Here is a 19,842-nt window from a genome sequence, read left to right as displayed (position 1 = left end):
ACTTTTGGTGCCACTTTGGTTGGTTCCCGATTACCTTTATAATGCAGTCTTGAAATACAGCCCAAGCTTGAATGGTAGCTGCATGTGCTGGTATTCTTAGGATCTGTGACCCTGTGAATGTGTTCAGTCGGAGAGTCTGTTAGCCGTGCTGGTAAATGATGCAGCCTGACGTCCAGCCATGCTCAGGTATTGCTGAAAACTTGCCACGGATAACAAGGCGCTTGTGTTCCCTGGCCGGAGGAGCCCTGTGGGCATCAATGGGGCCTTGTCTGTGAATTGTGACGTCAGGAGAACCAGAGGGTTTGTTTTTAGATTATAGCAGCTATACGATTAGGTCTGCTGTAAAGCAATATTATTACATAACATTCTGGAGTATAAATAACGAGGCAGACACATTTGTGCATGTTTGTATAAACAGCTCAAAATGTAATTTATGTTGGAATACACAAGCAGATGTAAAGTTGTGAAATTGGCGCTTGGCTTCAGAATCATTAGTTACCAGGCGCTTGGCTGCAGAATTTAAACACACGCAGTTGCTTCATTACAACGCCCGTTGCTCAATAATGACACGACATACCATACCAAATAAAGACTATCCGAAACTTAATTTAGTGTCTTAATGATTAAAAGTTGTTTTGTACATGTTTTATTTGTATTATGCTTAAAACCGTTAAACCTATGACTTGGACTGCTGCAGATCACGATTTCAGCACACAGAGACTATTTTAACAATAAAGACGGAATGTCCCATTATAGAACAAGCCAGACTTGTTCTGAAGATTGTCTTTTCTTTTTTTTTTAGCGACTTAACGTCTCTTGGAAAAAAAAAGGTTAAAGTTGAGTCATGCGACCGTGTACTTCAACGAGTATAAGCTCACATTCAAGTCGATATACCGGTAGAGTAGCATACCATTCAGTTCTGATTACTACCTTTGCAGCTGCCGCTGCGTGTCATGCGGGCACATATTCTGACACTTGCACGGTGTAACTCTGAAGGGGCAATTCCAATTCAGAAACAGGTCGACTTCCATTGGACAGAAAAGTATTGGTGCGTGTGGGTTTGCCCGCCCTTGTACTTCCTCCTGAATGCTAGATCACTTGCCATTGACAGTAACTGTGCAGCGCTGGAGTTTTTGCTGTGTCCAATTGAGGCGATGTAACGGGTTCGGCGTGACGGCTTTACCTGGTGAGTTTATTGCATATTGTGAATAACCCCGCTACGCTGGTAACGATATGCTGGCCGCCTCCACGACAGATAACAGAGGGAATACATCGTAATAATAACACCAGAAAGATCAAGAGAATACAATAACGCCGGGTATAGAGGAGGAAAAAAAAGTACAGAAGCGAGGTATGTATGTGCTGGCTGAATATAAATTGTTATTTTACCCAGACTGGTAGGAAGTTATCGCTAATGTCGGATCAACAAACAAAACCATTGGTCGTACTACCGGTAATTACATTTAACTGACAAAAAGGGGGGACAGGGTTCGTTGGACTTTTAAAATATACCTACATTGACACTGTACAGTAAATGAGTTTCCGGGTGTGAAATATACGTTACAGTATAATTTTCAACTCTAGAAAGCTTGTAACCGGTGCTGCATTCTGCGTTTCTAACGCCCATTTCACCCCTGCCTTGTTTCCTCTAGAGATTTCATATATAGCTATTTTAGAGGGGTATTGTTTGAAGAATAATGTGTAGCGCTGGCTAACTGAAGCCCGCATTGCACACCACATCGCCTGTTAGTATGATCTGTTAATTCCAGTTGTCAAAAAGCTATTGCGACTGTGTGTAAAAAAGACTCCATTGTTCGGTATCGAATCACAATCCCATTCGTCGTTTTTCTTAGGGTAAATACTTTTGATTTTAGTGAAAAGTAATGATGATACGCAAAAGAGGCACATTTTAAAGATTTAAAAATTAATAAAAGCGGTATCACCACACCCCCTATGTTTGTTTGCCGTTAAGACTTCTAAAAAGAAATGATATGAAGTGAAATCAGTATTTACTGTCTATAAAGCATGAACATGTCAATAAACAATTACAATATAAATGTATGTGAATAGACGTGGCTTGAAGTAAGACGGTTGTCCACTCCTTTGTAATAATGTATGTTCAAGGTGTATGAAATCTCTATTCTTTTCTAGGTTGAAAGTGGGGTTGAACAACACTGCTCTGAATTGCTTTAGACCAGCGACGCGCCACCTCAAACACTGCCCACGTTTCCAGGTCCTTAAATAAAATAATAAAATAACTGTAATGCCACGTGTTGTAAGGGGAGACGCGTCCATAGCACAGAGAGGTCTTGAAGCTAACTAGCGCTCTCATTGAAGCTCCACTCTGACCAGGAAGGACGTGCTGGAAGTTCAAATGAAGCTCACACAGCAAAGCCTGTGCATCCGAAAGTTCAGTAAACAGCATTTCTTATAGTCTGAAGATTCAGAAACAAAACAAACAAACAAAACGCTTCTGGATGGTTTATTTAGGAAACATTATATATTGTTTTAAAAATATGACCAAAGGGGATTCAAAATCATTGCCATAGACAGATATTTGGAAGGTTTTAACAGATGTCTGGCGATAAATTTTGAGAAGTAAAGTTTGTTTGATTTTACTTCCTGTTATCCTAACCAATACATCCGCAGAATAATTTAAAGTAAAATAGAAGGTTCTACAGGACAGCCGAGGCAGAATATTGATCTTAGCAATATGAACAATCATCGCCTTCAAATCATTAATAATTAACCTTTCTGCGCAAATGCTAATTTTCTTCAAGCTGCGCAAAACAGAATGTGACTTTTTAATGGCGAGCTCCAGCTATATCTGCCCAAAGCCAACACTGGATCTTCATTACGAATGGCCACGAGAGAAGAAATAGCTCTCCAACCTTCAAATATCTATTTGCAAAAGCGTATAGGTTGCTTTTTGCAATAGCTCCTGTCTGATGCTAAAACATACGGTTTTTAAAATGATGTATGTATTTAATTATTTATATATTTAAATTGGACTCCATGGGATAAACTCAAATACACTTCCATCAGCTTTACTAAAGCTGATTAAAAAAAAAATAATAATAATCAACTTTTTTTGGTGCGGTACCTTAGTTGTAAGAACAACAAAAACATATTTTTAAAAATGTCTACAAACGTTGAAACCAAAAAAGAGGCACCGGTCCCTGGCTACCACCATGCCAACGGTGCCGTGCACCCAGTTATACCCACCGAAATGCGCCCGGGCGACTGTGAACTGAAGGAAGTGACCAGCGCTCCAAAGAAAACGGAACCGCAAGAGGGAGACCTCGATGCCGACCGAGCCGAGGTTGTGGTCATCAAATCCCGGGCCAATGCTAAGGGCGTGCTGGAGGAGGACGCGCTCTTGGAGAACGGCAGCCAAAGCAATGACAGCGACGACACCAGCACAGACCAGAGCCAAGTGTTGGCGCCCCCGCTGAAGGAAACTTCCTTCTCCATTGGGTTGCAAGTTCTGGTTCCATTCCTGCTGGCGGGTTTTGGAACAGTTGGGGCTGGCATAGTGTTGGATATTGTACAGGTGAGTTATATTCGGTTAATATACCTTTTATATTAGAGTGGCAATCCATCTGGATCGATAGCTGTAGGCAAGTCCACATGCCAAATATCCATGTTTGTGTTTTAAAACTATCTAATGTTTTCCACTGTATTTTTTTCAGTTTTACCATGCTTTCCTGTAATATCATGTTCATTAATGTTATTTACCATACCTCACCTATGCATTACCATGCTTTCACTATGATTTATTATATTTTGCTGAGGGTAACTTTTCTAAGGGTGTAGCTGCCCAGTTTCCCCCATTGCATGTTTTAATACAAGTTTGAGGAGCCACAGTGTGTATGTAACAAGCTCTATTGGGGCATGGACTGCACCCAATACATGATAACATGCAGTAGAAAATAAATGTTATACAAGTTATTCTATTAATAAATGTAATAAGTAATTGTGGGAGACCAGAGATCTGCAAACTTGAGAAAGTGTCACATTGAATAGGGTGATTTAAGATCTATTTATTAATCGATATTTAATAGCTGGAAAATCCATGTATTGTAATACTCAGTTGTATGAAATAAACACAGTAAAATGTTATTCTGAGTGCCTTAGCTTGGATTATTGTTAGTAGCCAGCTGGAATATCAATGGAAATGCTCTGCCTGTCTGTATAAATACACGCATGCTCACACACTTGCAGACCCCCTTGTCACATGCGAAGACCTGCTTTTATTTCCATTGTGTGCACAGTGCTCATGCTGGCAAGATGAGTTCTATTGGTTGTGGTGTCATGGATAGGAGGAGACCAATTGAAAGAATTTAAAAAATCTGAAATGTTATCGCCTGTTCCGATTTGGAAACTTCCACCCACTTCCTGTGAATCAGGAATCTGAGACAATACCAAAACAGAGGATGTGTACAATATACTGACCAATACGTCATAGTCAGGGCTGTACAAACGACTGATTCCATGGCATTTCACATATTTAAACATAATGTTTAATAAAAACTGACAAAATAGCATTTTTGCATTCAAAATTGATCATTTTCTCTAGTTATTGTGCAACAAATATTCCTCAATATTGAAATGCTTACCTGAAAAACAGTAAATGCTACATTGTAGAATATTTCGTTCATGTCCACCTTAATAAATGTAAAAATAACAACAGACACGTTTGCATCTTTGATGCAGCTTGTGTCTTTTTCGTTGGTGACATTTTAAGAAGTCGTGCAGCTGCAGTGCATTGAGTCATTTACAGGAAGCAAACTACACCAGCTGTCAGGTTCCTAAATGCAGTGTAACAGGCAGTGCATGTAGAACCTGTATATCTTCTTTCACAAATGGGAATTACATATTACTCGGCAATGGGTAAACCCGTGAAAAAAAGACTGAATCATAGTTCATCTGTACAAAACTTTGTACTTGATTAGGTTGATAAGTCCAGCAGATAATTTAAAGTTTAATTCGAGATGTAACCGCTAAAGAAAAATATACCCTCTCCTGCCTGTATTCGTTTGCAGCGTGCAGTGCCTGGTCCTGGAGTTTCGCCTGTGAGGTTGCCTGGCTGTTAAAAATATATTCAGGAGGTCAGTCTGTTCTTAAGTTAGACCAAGTTCTGGTGTCAAGTTACTGGCTCCTCCACTTAACGAAGAACCATTGCAGTTAGAAGGCACTTCAGCAACTTTTTAAAAATATTAACTTCAAATGCTGAATCAAGTAATACTTCAAGCAATACAAAATTATATTTGTTTAAAAAAAACAAACAAACTTGGAAATATTCAGTTGCTGTAATATTATTATTATTATTATTATTATTATTATTATTATTATTATTATTATTATTATTATTATTATTATTATTATTTATTTCTTAGCAGACGCCCTTATCCAGGGCGACTTACAATCGTAAGCAAATACATTTCAAGTGTTACAATACAAGTAATACAATAAGAGCAAGAAATACAATAACTTTCGTTCAAGCAAAGTATAAGTGTGACAACCACAATTCAATAATACAGCAGATAATAGTGATAGTTACATCAGGGTATGATTAAATAGTGATAGTTACATCAGGATATGATTAAATATAAAGTACTACAGGTTAAGCACTTGGCAGATTACAGTATTCTGAAGTACAGGATTAAATGCAGTAAAATAGGGGCAGATAAGAGCAAAATAAAGCACATTTACATGAGGGGTGATAGTGTCCCAGGATACAAACAGAGGAGTTCTACAGGTGCTCTTTGAAGAGGTGAGTCTTAAGGAGGCGCCGGAATGTGGTCAGGGACTGGGCAGTCCTGACATCTGTAGGAAGGTCATTCCACCACTGCGGAGCAAGGGTGGAGAAGGAGCGGGCTCTGGAGGCAGGGGAGCGTAGCGGAGGTAGAGCTAGTCTTCTAGTGCAGGCGGAGCGGAGAGGTCGAGTGGGGGTGTAGGGAGAGATGAGGGTCTGGAGGTAGCTGGGTGCAGTTTGGTCAAGGCATCTGTAGGCTAGTACAAGAGTCTTGAACTGGATGCGAGCGGTGATCGGGAGCCAGTGGAGCGAGCGGAGTAGTGGAGTAGCGTGGGCGAAGCGAGGCAGAGAGAACACCAGGCGGGCAGCAGAGTTCTGGATGAGCTGGAGCGGACAGGTGGCGTACGCAGGGAGGCCAGCCAGGAGGGAGTTGCAGTAGTCTAGGCGGGAGAGTACCAGGGCCTGGACCAGGAGCTGGGTAGCATAGTTGGTGAGGAAGGGTCGGATTCTTCGGATGTTGCTCAGGAAGAATCGGCAAGTGCGTGCCAGAGTGGAGATGTGCTGGGAATAAGAGAGGCAGGGGTCCAGGGTGACTCCAAGGTTCTTAGCTGAGGAAGAGGGAGAGAGTGTGGTAGATTCCAGAGGAACAGAGATAGAGAGATCAGAGGAGGGGGAGGAGGAGGGAAAGAAAAGGAGGTCAGATTTAGAGAGGTTGAGTTTGAGGTGATGCGAGTGCATCCAGGAGGAAATAGCAGACAGACAGGTAGAGATACGGGAGGAGATGGTGGAGTCAGAGGTGGGGAAGGAGAGGAAAATCTGAGCATCATCAGCATAGAAATGGTATGAGAAACCATAGGATGCGATGAGGGGGCCCAGGGAGCGGGTGTAGAGAGAGAACAGGAGAGGACCCAAGACTGACCCTTGGGGGACTCCAGTTAAGAGAGGGTGAGGTGTGGAGGTTGCTCCACGCCAGGTTACCTGGTAAGTGCGGTTGGAGAGGTAGGAGGAGAACCAGGCCAGAGCAGTGCCAGAGATCCCCAGGCTGAGAACACATATAAATGAAGGCCCCATAGTCTTTGTTTCTTGCTTGTTTGGGAATGCATGGTGGAAACCTGTGCCGAAGCAGGTTAAACCTGATTGTCCCTCTTGTTTGTTTGAGCTTGTCCTGGCTGCTTTGTTGTAGCTGGAGCTGCAGTATCTATTTTTAACCAGTAATTTTTCCCCTGTTACTCAATTATCCAATATACATGATGATCTATATAGCACACACCAGCAATGCCATTTAAGCCTTCTGACAGTACGAGATACTGACTGGGTAAGCACACTTTTAATGTGTGTGTGTGTGTGTGTGTGTATATATATATATATATATACATGGATGAAGGGTATATTTGCATCTTGAGCCCTTCTAAAAAAAGGCATAATACCACAGTAGTGATGTCAAAACGTGATAATTCCACTAGAGGAAAATATACTTGAACTTTAAATATGCAGACTTTGCATTAAGGACCTGCTTGTCTGTGTCATTCTGAAACCACAAGTGCGTCAGGAATCAGCTGGGAGTCTGCCTCTAATGCGTGTGTCACTACTCTGTGAACAAAACACCTATACAACAGAATTGAGGGCAGATGTTTGGTTGGCAGGTGCATCCAGGACTATCATGTAAAACTTTTAAGAAACATTGAACTAGTGCCTTCATCGGTACACAAACCCTTGATATTACACTAGAGACGCTCTGAGGTGAAGGGCAGTTCTGGACAGTTTCCTGTAGTTTTCCGCCCCCCAGTGTTACATTGAAGGGTCAGTACCTCTGCAGAATTATTTAAACCCCTTGCAGAGCTGTCCCGTCCAGTCAGTGCCACCCTGGCTACCTGGATAACATCTTCTTCGTGTTGCTTAGTTCTGGACAGACAATGGGTCCTATTCATTTAAGTCTCTTGTGATTGATTTAATAACATTGTGTAGAGGCAAGAGGTTTACTGTACAGTAACAATAGCTCTGGGATTGTTCTAGCGGGTGAGGAAGATATTGGGTTTCCATACCTAATCCATCTTGAGATGAGGTTTAAAGCTGTGTATCCAGGAACACAGACAAGTCTTTTGCATTGTGGTTAAGCCACTTGCTTGCGGAGCGCAGGGTCGCTGGTTCGAACTCAGCTTCTGCCTGTTGCACTAGTAAGTTCAGAGCGTATGAAATGGGTTCGCCCGCCTGCCATTTTGCTGCTGCCGTCCCTGTCTAGTTTAGTCTGGTTTGTGCTTGTAAACGTAGGTGCTCAGTTCTGGGATTCGATTACATTGTTGCTAGAGTGTGTCATGACACTGTAGTGTACACGTGCCTCAATCTGTTGACAGCACTGTATTGTGTCTTGAATGACGTCCTGTGTATGATTTTTATTTTTAGCAAAGAATCCATGTAAGAATGTATTTATTTATTTAGCTTTAGGATGACATAGAAATCCACACCCTTTCCCCATAAAGGAATTACAGGTTATTTGTGTTACTAAACATCAAAGGAGAAATCCTGTAAATACAATAATACAGTGGGAATGAGGTTTCTGGGATCTGACAAACATTTCGACTCGAAGTTGAACAAGTCATTTTTAAGGGAGTTCTGTTACGGGTCCATCCTCAATTTAAAATGTGTTATACTCTCAATGCGCTAAACTTCAGCAGGTAAACAGAGATAGCCTTCAGAAATGTAATATGATAACTGTGATCAACCTGTTTGGGTTGACGGCTTAAAAAAGAATGCGAAAGTTAACGATTTCTCACGTTGCTGATTGCATTGCTGATAATAACAAGATCAAATACCCTTTGTGATGGCGATGAAAAAGTACGGCTGTGACACAGTGGTGTCACCTTTCAGTGCTGAAAATAGATGTTTCAAGAAATGAGGTTTTTGCATAGCTTGCGCAGAATGAGAGGGTGCGCCCAGCATCATCATTAAGACATGTGTTCAAACCTTTAAAAAGCGAAGTTTTAACTCCCAATGTATTTTAAGTATGATGCATATTAAAGATTTAAGAGTTGAGCCTGCTAGCTAAATGCGTAAAGTTGATCACCAATAAACAACAATTTACATTCATTCTAAATGGTGAGACTTTGTAGGGTATCTAAGAAAGGGAAGTGTTTTGATGTCCCTGAAACATTGATTTAAAAACTGATATTAATAGTTAAGACTTTAGATGTGCCTCATCCAGACTTTGGTAAACTTCTGTTATGAACGAATCGTCCCTTGAATTGTAATTGGATGCAAACTTCACACTTTCGTGGAAATTGGACCCTAAGTGTTTTCACTAGATAAAGATGTAGGTTTACAAACCATGAAATAATTTCACAGATAAGATACTGGCGGTGTAACTAGGATAGGGGATAGCAGGGTAGATAGAGTTTACTTTGTATGGGCTTGTATGTTAGTTTTGTGAACATTATCACATTATATACCTAATACTGGTTTCTTTGTGGTTGATGTTCTCAATGCCACTGGCATGAAAGTAATCTTGCAGTTAGGTTCTGAAATGATACCTTCCTTTAGCCAATAATCTCACACTTTTTTTAAATGCCACTTTTTAAATGTGTTCTAAACCCTTTAACGTGATTAAATAAGATCCCCTTGCTGATAGGCTGAACAGCCTGTTCTCGCTGATATAGGGCAAGGGCTTGAGTATCTGTTATTGAGCTGTGCTGTTTCCTTATGATCTACACACCTCACTGTGTCTTTGTCTGCTGTAAACCTCCAGGGAAATAATCTAACCTGCCGTAGAGTAGCACAACTGCATGTCAAGCAATGTGCTTAAAGCCTATTGCCTGATTCGGTTTAAACTCTGATTAAACCAGTGAAATAAATCCACTGTCAGTACACTTGTGTGAGGTGCCCTGCCGTTACTGTGCAGTTTAGCAGCAGTTCTGGCAGGCAGCTCTGTTTGATTTATTTAAGGAAGAAGCCCTCGGTTTAATTTAAGTGGCCGTCTGGGAATGCCAAAGTCTGTTTTAAAATTGAAAACACTGTGATAACATGTTCCAAAACTCGCAGTAAATGCTTGGCTCCTCATACATAGGCCTTCGTTTCTGTGCTGTCATTTCATGCTAGTTCCCTGACATTACAAGTTTGTTTCTACTTTGGTTTACCACAATGGAGCTCCTTGTTAAGTTATGGAACTGTATCTACTACATAAAGAATAATAAATGACATTGTACAGTATTATAGAGTTTAAAAACACAATGCTCCCTCAGATATAATTGCATGTAATATATACCGTTTTAACAATGAGGACTGTATTCAGAGCTTGGGTGTTTTCTTTTAATAGATCATGTTAACTCTCATGAAAATTGTAAACAATTTTCACTGGACACCAAACCTTGGGCAAGCAAACCCCAAGCGACTGACTTTACAATCGATTATCAAACAGCTCCAGCCTGCGACTGATAATTCAAACACGGTTTCTTTGTTTCAATAAGGTCCACACTGATGGCTTTGGTTCCTGGCTTTCCAAAGCTGGCTCTACCCATGGTGCTCACTCTGTGTGCTGTGTTCTGTCTCCAGCACTGGATGCCTTTACAAAGCTGTCCCTACCCATGGTGCTCACTCTGTGCTGTGTTCTCTCTCCAGCACTGTTTTCAAAGCTGGCTCTACCCATGGTGCTCACTCTGTGCTGTGTTCTGTCTCCAGCACTGTTTTCAAAGCTGGCTGTACCCATGGTGCTCACTCTGTGCTGTGTTCTCTCTCCAGCACTGTTTATAAAGCTGGCTGTACCCATGGTGCTCACTCTGTGCTGTGTTCTCTCTCCAGCACTGGACGGTGTTCCAGGAGGTGACCGAGGTGTTTATTTTAGTCCCGGCTCTGCTGGGGCTAAAGGGGAATCTGGAGATGACGCTGGCCTCCAGGTTGTCGACTGCAGTGAGTACACCTTCCGTTTAGACCCAACTGTTTACATGAGGGAATAACTGGAATAGCATCCTCTAACTGGAATGGTTTCCGTTTTTTTTTTGGATAGTGGAGACGCAGCATTACAAAATGACATCCTACATGTATTCAAAATCATTGTCACCTCCTTTACAAAGCTGCTCGAAGCTGGCAAATGCTCCTTTCTAAATCGATTCCCTGCTTCTAATTAACCAACAGATTAGGTGCAATTAAAGTTGCTGGCTGGGTTACTTGAATGCTAATCCTTCACTAGCTAAATCCCTGATTTAGTGAGAATTAATTCACATGATTAGGAAAGCAGGCAGAGTGTTTTTGTTCAGGTATAGATTTACATCGGCCCCCAAAAGGGATTTTAATGAAAGTTTCAGCTTTTGATCCCGGGGGTCCTGAAGTTGGTATGCGATTAAACCAGAGGTTGCTGACACTGGCCAAATAAATCCACTGCTTGCAAACAGCTACTAAGAGGAAAACCGCATCAATTAATGATGGAATCTATCTACGAGATCTATAATACTAGAAACATATTTCAAGGTCAAAGCACCAGCTTTGAAGATTGCATAGGCCCTTGATGTACATTGTTACCTGTTTATAATTTAACACACATATAGTTTCTGAACACCCAATTTACAATAAAAAATGGTTTTAAGTAGTCAATCGCTATATACACCTTAAAACAGTCTTAACTATTTCTCAAATCTCCTGCAACAACCCTTTAGAAATATTCCCCACTGTCACAATGACAGGTTGCTCATAAAACATTAGCATTGCAGGCAATAGGGTTGTAAAAAGGCGTTCATTTTATTGAATAACATAATTACAGAGCTTAGTGAGGTCCTTGGCAAGCACACTCTTGAGATTGGCAGTGAAGGATGTTTTGTAAGCAAACAGGAAAACCACAAACCGGATATGCTCCTATCAAAGCCATCTCCGAGCCTTCTCATTGGTGTAGATTTTTGTTTTGTGTTTATTCCCTCAATGTAGCAGTGGGATCTTCTACAGGTTTTCTATGGTGAATTTGCACAGTAATATCCCCTTGCTCTCCTCATGCTAATCATGTACTCTGTATTTGCTACGCACCTTGATTTATAGTAGATCAGGGTATTTCTTTTTCCACAAAATCAAAGTCATGTGTTTGTATTTAACAATAAGTACAATACTTTATAAAGGGACTCTGTCTACGTCACCATCATTCTCTTTCTCTTCAGGCTAACATTGGGCATATGGACACAGCCAAGGAGATGTGGGGGATGATCGTAGGGAACCTAGCGCTGATACAGGTGAGCCCGTCAGTATACCCCAGAGCAAAGACACCAGTTTAGCATCAAACCGGGCAGGCAGCAGGAATCTGTCATGTTAACAGGTTGAGTTGAATGCAGTCGATACATGAAAATGAGTCATCATCATCTGTGCTTGTTTTTAATGAAACTGAAACTATGTTTTTATCTTTCTTTTCAAATATTCCTATGTGTTTGTATGCAAATGTGTGCCTCTATGTGTATGCAGAATATATATATATATATATATATATATATATATATATATATATATATATATATATATATATGTATATATAATATGTGTGTATATATTGTGGTAAAGCATACTGGCCCAGACTGGTCTGCACCCTTGAAATACTTTACCCACAAGACCTACAGTTTAGTGCTTGCTGCACACTTTTATTATTTACACAGATCACTAATAAAACACTGAAACAAAACAAAACAAAAGCCAACCTCCATCTTTGGAGAGCTAAATCAACCTTTCCAAATTCCTAAACTCTAAGCCGGAGGGCTAAGCTGTTTACCGGTTCAACAAAAACCTGCTTCTTGTTAAAACAAGTTGAACACAGCACACAGATGACCTTTTAAAGCTGGCCCACACAGGCTGCACAAAGTTTACACCCAGTCTTCACACAGACAGCTAACACACCCATTGACCTGCTTTTATACACCTGCCTGCCTAACTACAGGCAGGTGTCTCTCATTCTATTAGAGGCAGGTGTTTCCCCATCCTGGCTTGAATTACAAACCCCAATGCATTCTGGGTGATGTAGTCCTGTATCACACCCCATGACTACATTTTTCCTTTTCATTGTATGACTGCTGCATGCTGTATGAATGTGGTTGACGCAGCACAGGGCAGGCAGCAGTGGTTAGTTTTAAGCACTGTTCTCATCAGGCTGCGTCCCGTAACATCTCTTCTTTCTTTGTCTAGGTCCAGGCCACAGTGGTGGGCTTCCTGGCCTCAATTGCTGCTGTGATGTTTGGCTGGATCCCTGAGGGTCATTTCAAAATGGGGCATGCGGTCCTGCTTTGTGCCAGCAGCGTAGCCACGGCGTTCGTTGCCTCCCTGTTTCTGGGTGAGAGTCTGACACAAACCAAAGACAATCCCTCGACACAGAAACGGGATTGCCTTGTAGAACTGTACTGCCCCAGGCTGCCTCAGTGATGTGTGTATCTCCACAGGAGCAGCCTGGCCACAAACCAATTAAACACTTTTGATTTGATAAATGAATGAAAAAAAAAAAAACGTACTGAAAAAAAATGCTTTTGATCCTCTGTCACAATTCGGCAAGTCATGCATTCTGTTAACTCATGGTTAGGCCATGTTGACAGTTAATATTTTAGTGTTTACTGTACAGTATAAGAACCCTCCCCCTATAGAATGAACTAATTTTGCTTCATAAAGTCGATTGAAACCTGCTGAATAATGTTACGTTAACTTATTGAATTACATACCACTTTGTAGTTTTTCATATACTTAACGAAAAACTGACACAAATACTGTACTGCTATTATGGCTTCCGGTAGACTTTTGCGATATCATTTTGTAGTTTAGTTTATTTCATGATGTCAGATAAAATATCAAAATTATGTTCATATTGTTGTTTTTTTTTTTTTTTTAAATGAGGTCTCAATCGTAAAATTCTAGATGATGCAAAACTTTTGGCCATAGCTGTAGAGTACACGTGCCATGAGTCATTAATCAGCTGTTTCTCAAGCCTCATCTGCCCCAGGCTAAGTCATACCATTGACCTGCCTAGTGAACCTGTTACACACGCCTTCTATAAATAATATTTTATGAAGTCTTAAGCAGCTTGCAATATGTCATCCAGATAAGATAGGATGAGTGGAGGGCAGTGAAAATAACTACGCTAGCAATGTGAATAATGACTCTGGACATGGGGTTAAAAATGTCAATTGTGTTTAATATGATTGCAACAGATAGAAAGCCCAGTGCTGGCATTGCTTTGTATAGTAGCGTTCCCTGATTAGCGCTCTTAACCCGCTCGTTGTGTCTGCACAGGGTTGATAATGATTGGGGTGATCGTGGGCGCCAGGAAGATCGGTATAAACCCTGACAACGTGGCAACGCCCATCGCTGCCAGCCTGGGAGACCTCATCACCTTGGCACTCCTGTCCAGCATCAGCTGGGGGCTCTACAAACAGATGCGTGAGTGGTGTCCTTGCCTTTTTAGGAAAGTCTCCTATCATAAAAGCATAAGCATTGTGAAGCCCAGAGAGGTATGGTATGGGACAAGCATATGGAAACTGCAAAGTTACTGTGCAGTTTGAATGTGGTCAAGTTCACATGTGCATCTGCTTGTGTTGAAGCCTCTGCGTGGTGGTGCTGATGTAGGCTGGAGCTTGCACTCCTAGTTGATGAAGACAGTGTCTCTTGTGTGTGTTTGCAGAGTTGAATGACTACGTGAACATGCTGGTGTGTGCCTTCTTTGTGGCCCTGACCCCGATCTGGATCATCATCGCCCGACGGACCCCCTCCACGAGGGAGGTGCTGTACTCTGGCTGGGAGCCTGTCATCATCGCCATGGCGATCAGCAGGTAACCGCTACAGTTCATCATGTACATGAAAGTAAAAACTGTGAAAACTTACATTTCGGCTCTAAAGTGTTAGTGTTCCAGGCATCGTAAACTGTTTGTAGCCTCTATGCTTGCTCAATGCGCAATGCAACGAAAAAACAGGATGAAATTAAAACTTTGTATTGCATCCCATCTGGCTATGGTCTGACTTGCTCTGCTGTGATCTTTTCCAGTGTTGGGGGTCTGATATTAGATAAAACTGTGTCAGATCCCAACTTCGCAGGGATGGCAGTCTTCACACCAGTCATCAACGGTAAGCCTCACCACTCATCAATGCATGTTTGACAAGCTACTGAAGGGGCATTGTAATTGCTAACTTACTTAGGTGAGCAAGGATTGAGTTGTACAGCTATGGCCAAAAGTTTTTGCATCACTCTATAGAAAGAAATCATTTTGATTCCTAAAGTCAAATGAAACCTGCTGAATAATGTTACGTTAACATATTGAGTTGCATACCGCTTTGTAGTTTTTCCATTTTACTTAACGAAAAACTGACAAGAATTTAATAATGTGACATTTCGAAATCTAACATGAAATATTGTAGTATTATTATGGCTTCCGGTAGACTTTTGCAATATCATTTTGTAGTTTCTTTGATTACATGATGTTAAGCAAAAGATCTAAATTATATTCATAATAAGTTTTTTTTTTTTTTTTTAATTGTCTCAATCCTAAAATTCCAGGTGATGCAAAACTTTTGGCCATGGCTGTACACTGCAAAAATTATGGAAAAATATCATGCACGCTTAGAGATGTTGATTTTCATAACCATACTGTATCATCCCAAGTGTGCAAATATCACTGTATCTAGGGGCACTTTACAAACCAAATGCCAAGTCTGGAGCCAAGCTGTACAACCTTTTTGACTGAAAGAGCCAAATGGAAGCCCTACAAACAACAGCTTTCTCCTGTAAAAGTACCAGGAGCTCAATCGACTATATATGGCTCCAGAGCCACTGTTAGCAGTGGGCCAGCATGTCATTAACAAGCATACCCACTCTCCCAGTGCAGCCCTGCTTTTAGTATCTTTATTGGGCATTGCCAGGCTTGGTGAGAGGCCTCTGTTTCTGTCTCTCTCTTGGCAGGTGTTGGTGGCAATCTGGTTGCAGTGCAGGCCAGCCGAATCTCAACGTACCTCCACATGACCGGCCTACCCGGCGCGGAGCCCCAAGCTAACCGGCCCAAGTGCCTCAACCCCTGCAGTGCCTTCTTCGGATCAGGTGAGTCGAGAGACCAGCTCTTCACCTGGAGCTTCTAACGCCCTAACCCTGGGGATACAGAGCAAGACTGAAAAACAAACAAACCGCATAAACTGCTTCTGCTAATTTAATGAATTCTCCAGTGGTGAGATATCGAGGTATCCCTGTATAAATCCAGACAATGAAGGCAGGTTTTCCAGGCTGGTGGATGAATGGGTCTGATTGACACTCCTATCCTCCCGCAGGTTTGAACTCCCGCTCGGCCCGAGTGCTCTTCCTCCTGGTGGTCCCGGGTCACCTGGTCTTCCTCTACACCATCAGCTCCATGCAGGGCGGACACACCACCCTCACCTCCGTATTCGTGGCTTTCTACATGACCGCAGCCCTGCTACAGGTACGACTACGCCATGTCTGTAAAACATAGATCAGGCTTTTTATTTAAAGCTTAGCAAACACTACACTGGAATTAGAGTGAAAAGAGAGAGTGAGTGATCATGAAGTATGACTACGAGTGGACGACGTGCAGGATACAGTAAGGGCCACAGTCGGAGTGTTATAAAAAAAGAAGGTGGCGATACAGCAATACATCTATTAATTAATTATCGACCGCCATTTTGCAAGCCTCAATTAAATATTAATTGATGGATTTCTCTATTCCCCTATTTGGATCCTCCCATATTTTCTATTACAATGCATGTTTTCAGTTGTATTTCGGTGCTTTCGCGAAGAATTTCTGCTTCCTGATTTTGAATATGAAGCGTTCTCGAGGTTTGATCTGATTGTCAATTCTATAAAATAGCCAATCACCGTTAAGGGTTTGCCACAAATCCAGGACATTGTCTGTATAGATATTATCCCGCGCCTAGAACGCATCACTCAAAGTGCTCGACATGACATCACAATAGCAACAAGATACGCCCTACACATTCCTTTACATTCCAACCAGTCAGATATTCCATTAGGGAACTGTCTGCTGATTGCACCTCTGAAAGGAGCTGTTAATCCATCAGTTTGCCTGGAACAGCTTGTAGCCCTAGAGGGCGTGTGTCAGGGTTTTAGCCGACGCTGTGCCTGTGTAATGACAGGGGAGCTGTGATGTGATCCTCAGGGTGTCTCACAGTGGTGTGTTGCCCTAGAGGAATGACCCGGGCGTGTGTCAGGGTTTAGCTGACGCTGTGCCTGTGTAATGACAGGGGAGCTGTGATGTGATCCTCAGGGTGTCTCACAGTGCTGTGCTGCCCCCCTGCTAGGTGCTGATCCTGCTCTACATGGCTGACTGGATGGTGCACTGGATGTGGGGGCGAGGGATGGACCCCGATAACTTCTCCATCCCGTACCTCACCGCTCTGGGGGACCTGCTCGGGACCGGCTTCCTGGCTCTCAGCTTCCACATCCTGTGGCTGATCGGAGACCGCGACAGCGACGTCGGGGATTAGACCCACCCCATCCCTCCCCAGGCTTCCTGGACCCTTTTGTATTTTGTAATTTATTACAATAATTCTTTTAATGTCAGTGGGAGAAGTGAATTCTCATTATTTTTCAATGGGAATTTTTTTTTTAAATATTGGCCATGTTTTTACAGGCTAAACTATATAATGCAAAAAATTAAAAAAAGAACAAAAAGCTGGCAATCGCCATGTGCTTTCCGTACCGAAAGATCGTTGCAAGGGGAGATGGGAGGTACTGGTTCTGTGTAACACACAGAACAGCCTCCTCAGACTAGGTATCCGCTACCCTGAAGAATTGGGTTTTGAGGAAACCCATCTTGAGTGTTTCCCAGTCTTACTTCTCAACCTGCCGTGCACTATGTTCTCTGATTGCGATTGTGTGGGCAGACTTATAATACTTGATATGAATAAGGAGGAAATAAACCTATTCATATCAATGAGTGTGGAATGTACCGTGCTGATTATGAGGAAATAGTTTTCATATGTAATTACTTTTGAATTCTACCACTTACTGAAGACTCTGTGTTCTTGTAAAGTGCTGCCTGTCTATTGGCCAGCATGCTCTTTTCCCTTCAATACTATTGAATACTCAATAGTGCTGAATTTAATACTGTAAGAAACTTAAATTCAACAACATCGGAAATGGACTTGCTGTCGAAACTTTGAATTGAAGTTTATTTTAGGCTATCTGCTGAATAATTCAACACTTTACAACTCCCTGGGACTGAATTACCCCAAAGGATCCAATCTGCCCTTCCCTTAAACCAGCAGCTTCAATGAATCCTCCTAGCGAAGTTAAAACTGGCTGATCTCTTGTGATCATTGGACCACAGTAAAATTCTCTCATGCCGATTCTTTTACTGTATGCCAGAGCTTCCCACTCCTGGTCCTGGGGACCCACTGTGTCTGCTGGTTTTCATTCCAACTGAGCTCTCAATTACTTAACTAGACACTTCATTTAACTAATAATGTGCTTAATTAGACCGTAATTGTTCTCAGTTCCTAAAAAGTTGCAGAGTTCAAGTTATTAAGTGTTATAGCTCACTTGAAATCTGCAACTGTTTGGAAAACAAGTAAAAAGGTCTAATTTAAAGAAATGATTAGTTCAGTTAGGGTTTAGTTAAGTAACTGAGAGCTCAGATGGAATGGGGTCCCCAAGACCAGGGTTGGGAAGCCCTGCTCTGTGATGTGAAATATTGTTCTCACTGATACCTGAGTGAACATGCTTCATGGGTGAATAACTGGAATAGCATCTTCATAACTGGATGGTTTCCGAAACTGGTTTTGGAGACAAAAAAGGGTTGGATGAGATGTTTTATTATTTCATGTGTGTGTGTGTATAGTTTATTTGATTTGATTTTATAATCGCAGCAGTTGATTGGCACAGATGGCTAGTGATCTTATTAATCCAGATATGTGTATTACGCCAAAAAACACTTGGGATAAGGAAAAAGTAATTTGTCTTTATTTTTAATGTTGCTCTTGTCTTAAAATTATGGTCAGGTTTTATTTTTAATGAAGCCTTTTTTGTTTTGGACGGCTTTAGTCTTTTATTAATTATTCAATTTATTTAAATAAATCTGTAGAGGGGTTTAATGGGCATTAGTAAAAGATGAACTTATTTTATTTAGAAGTATTCTTATTTATTTATTAAGGTTATTTAAATTGTTTAATTGAATCAATGCTTCCAAAAAATGACAAACCCCCAAAAAGCACCAGGATGATTGTAGTTGTATTGATGTGTTTAAGATGTTTCATAATGTAATTTGGCTGGAGAACGTGCACACTCTACACTGTGTATGCAACAGTGCCACCTACAGCCACCAGCGTGTAAATACAGGTTTGAGACATAGGCCCAACTGAAACGTCTTATTATGAATATGAACTTTGGCTCCTGTGAACCAACCGACAGGCAGTGTTTTATTTTTTTGTTTTTTTTTACAGTTTATAAAACATTTTTGTATATAAAAAGATACATTCTACACAATAATTAGTAGTTTATTGTAATTATGATTCCTATACTGTTCCCCAGTGTTTACCAAAAAGAGTTGTCAGCGATTGTCATTAATGAGATACCACCTCCTGTACGAAGCCCATCCATTGAGAAACCCTCACTGAGGCAAGGTTCCAAACCCCTCCCACAGTGAATGTGATTGGGTGTTCAAAGTTCTATATTCTGAGATACTGTGGAACGCTGAAAGAGGGGTGGGATTAAGAAAGGTGGTGTGACATCACCTTCCAGCCTGGAAAGCAATCACATGTGAAACCTAAAAGAACAGAGAGAAAGAATGTGCACCATCACAGCCACGGCTAGGTGAGGGCTAATAAAACATTTAAAAAGCAGCAATCTGAATGCGAGTGTTGAGCTGCTTGCCCTTGTTTTTCTGGGTCCTTCGTGTTGCACCCTGCATGGTGCATGACTGTCGACAGCAAAGTGCTCTTAGTGTTCAGCGATGACCATTGAAGACTGCTCAACTACTGTACTTGTAAATTACCTGAATAATAAATCATACATATTTCTTAGCCCTTCGTCTCTGGAGTCTTATGTTCCCAGTTTGTCCAGCATCACCAGTCTCAGATACTGGACTTCACTGGTTCGCAAAACGGTACTATTGCATACTGTCATCTGTAGT

At 41.5% G+C, this 19,842-nt stretch overlaps 1 protein-coding gene across 2 annotated transcripts; it reads left to right on the top strand.

Annotated features, from left to right (window-relative positions):
* The first annotated feature begins 993 nt into the window (after positions 1-993).
* LOC117397190 (solute carrier family 41 member 1-like) lies at positions 994-19,732 on the top strand. Of its 2 annotated transcripts, none has more exons than XM_059003633.1 (11): positions 994-1,186; positions 2,152-3,553; positions 10,547-10,654; positions 11,887-11,958; positions 12,896-13,040; positions 13,988-14,134; positions 14,376-14,523; positions 14,736-14,815; positions 15,648-15,782; positions 16,007-16,155; positions 17,012-19,732. In XM_059003633.1, exons 2-11 carry the CDS (start codon positions 3,140-3,142, stop codon positions 17,195-17,197), a joined length of 1,584 nt encoding a protein of 527 aa, XP_058859616.1. In that variant the 5' UTR covers positions 994-1,186; positions 2,152-3,139; the 3' UTR covers positions 17,198-19,732. The 2 variants fall into 2 exon arrangements, with proteins under 2 accessions (XP_058859616.1, XP_058859615.1); XM_059003632.1 differs by having other exon boundaries at positions 994-1,351.
* Positions 19,733-19,842: the final 110 nt, after the last annotated feature.

Source organism: Acipenser ruthenus, chromosome 29, assembly GCF_902713425.1.
Source record: "Acipenser ruthenus chromosome 29, fAciRut3.2 maternal haplotype, whole genome shotgun sequence".
NCBI classification, from domain to species: Eukaryota; Metazoa; Chordata; class Actinopteri; order Acipenseriformes; family Acipenseridae; genus Acipenser; species Acipenser ruthenus.
Note: the sequence above shows the minus strand (reverse complement) of the source record. Positions and strands in the feature narration are given on the sequence as shown.

Bases quoted from the DNA above. Each gene is read 5' to 3' on its own strand.
- LOC117397190 (XM_059003633.1), top strand. From the start codon at position 3,140: ATGTCTACAAACGTTGAAACCAAAAAAGAGGCACCGGTCCCTGGCTAC. The intron at 3,554-10,546 runs GTGAGTTATATT...TTCTCTCTCCAG, and splicing joins TAGTGTTGGATATTGTACAG to CACTGGACGGTGTTCCAGGA. The intron at 11,959-12,895 runs GTGAGCCCGTCA...TTCTTTGTCTAG, and splicing joins GGAACCTAGCGCTGATACAG to GTCCAGGCCACAGTGGTGGG.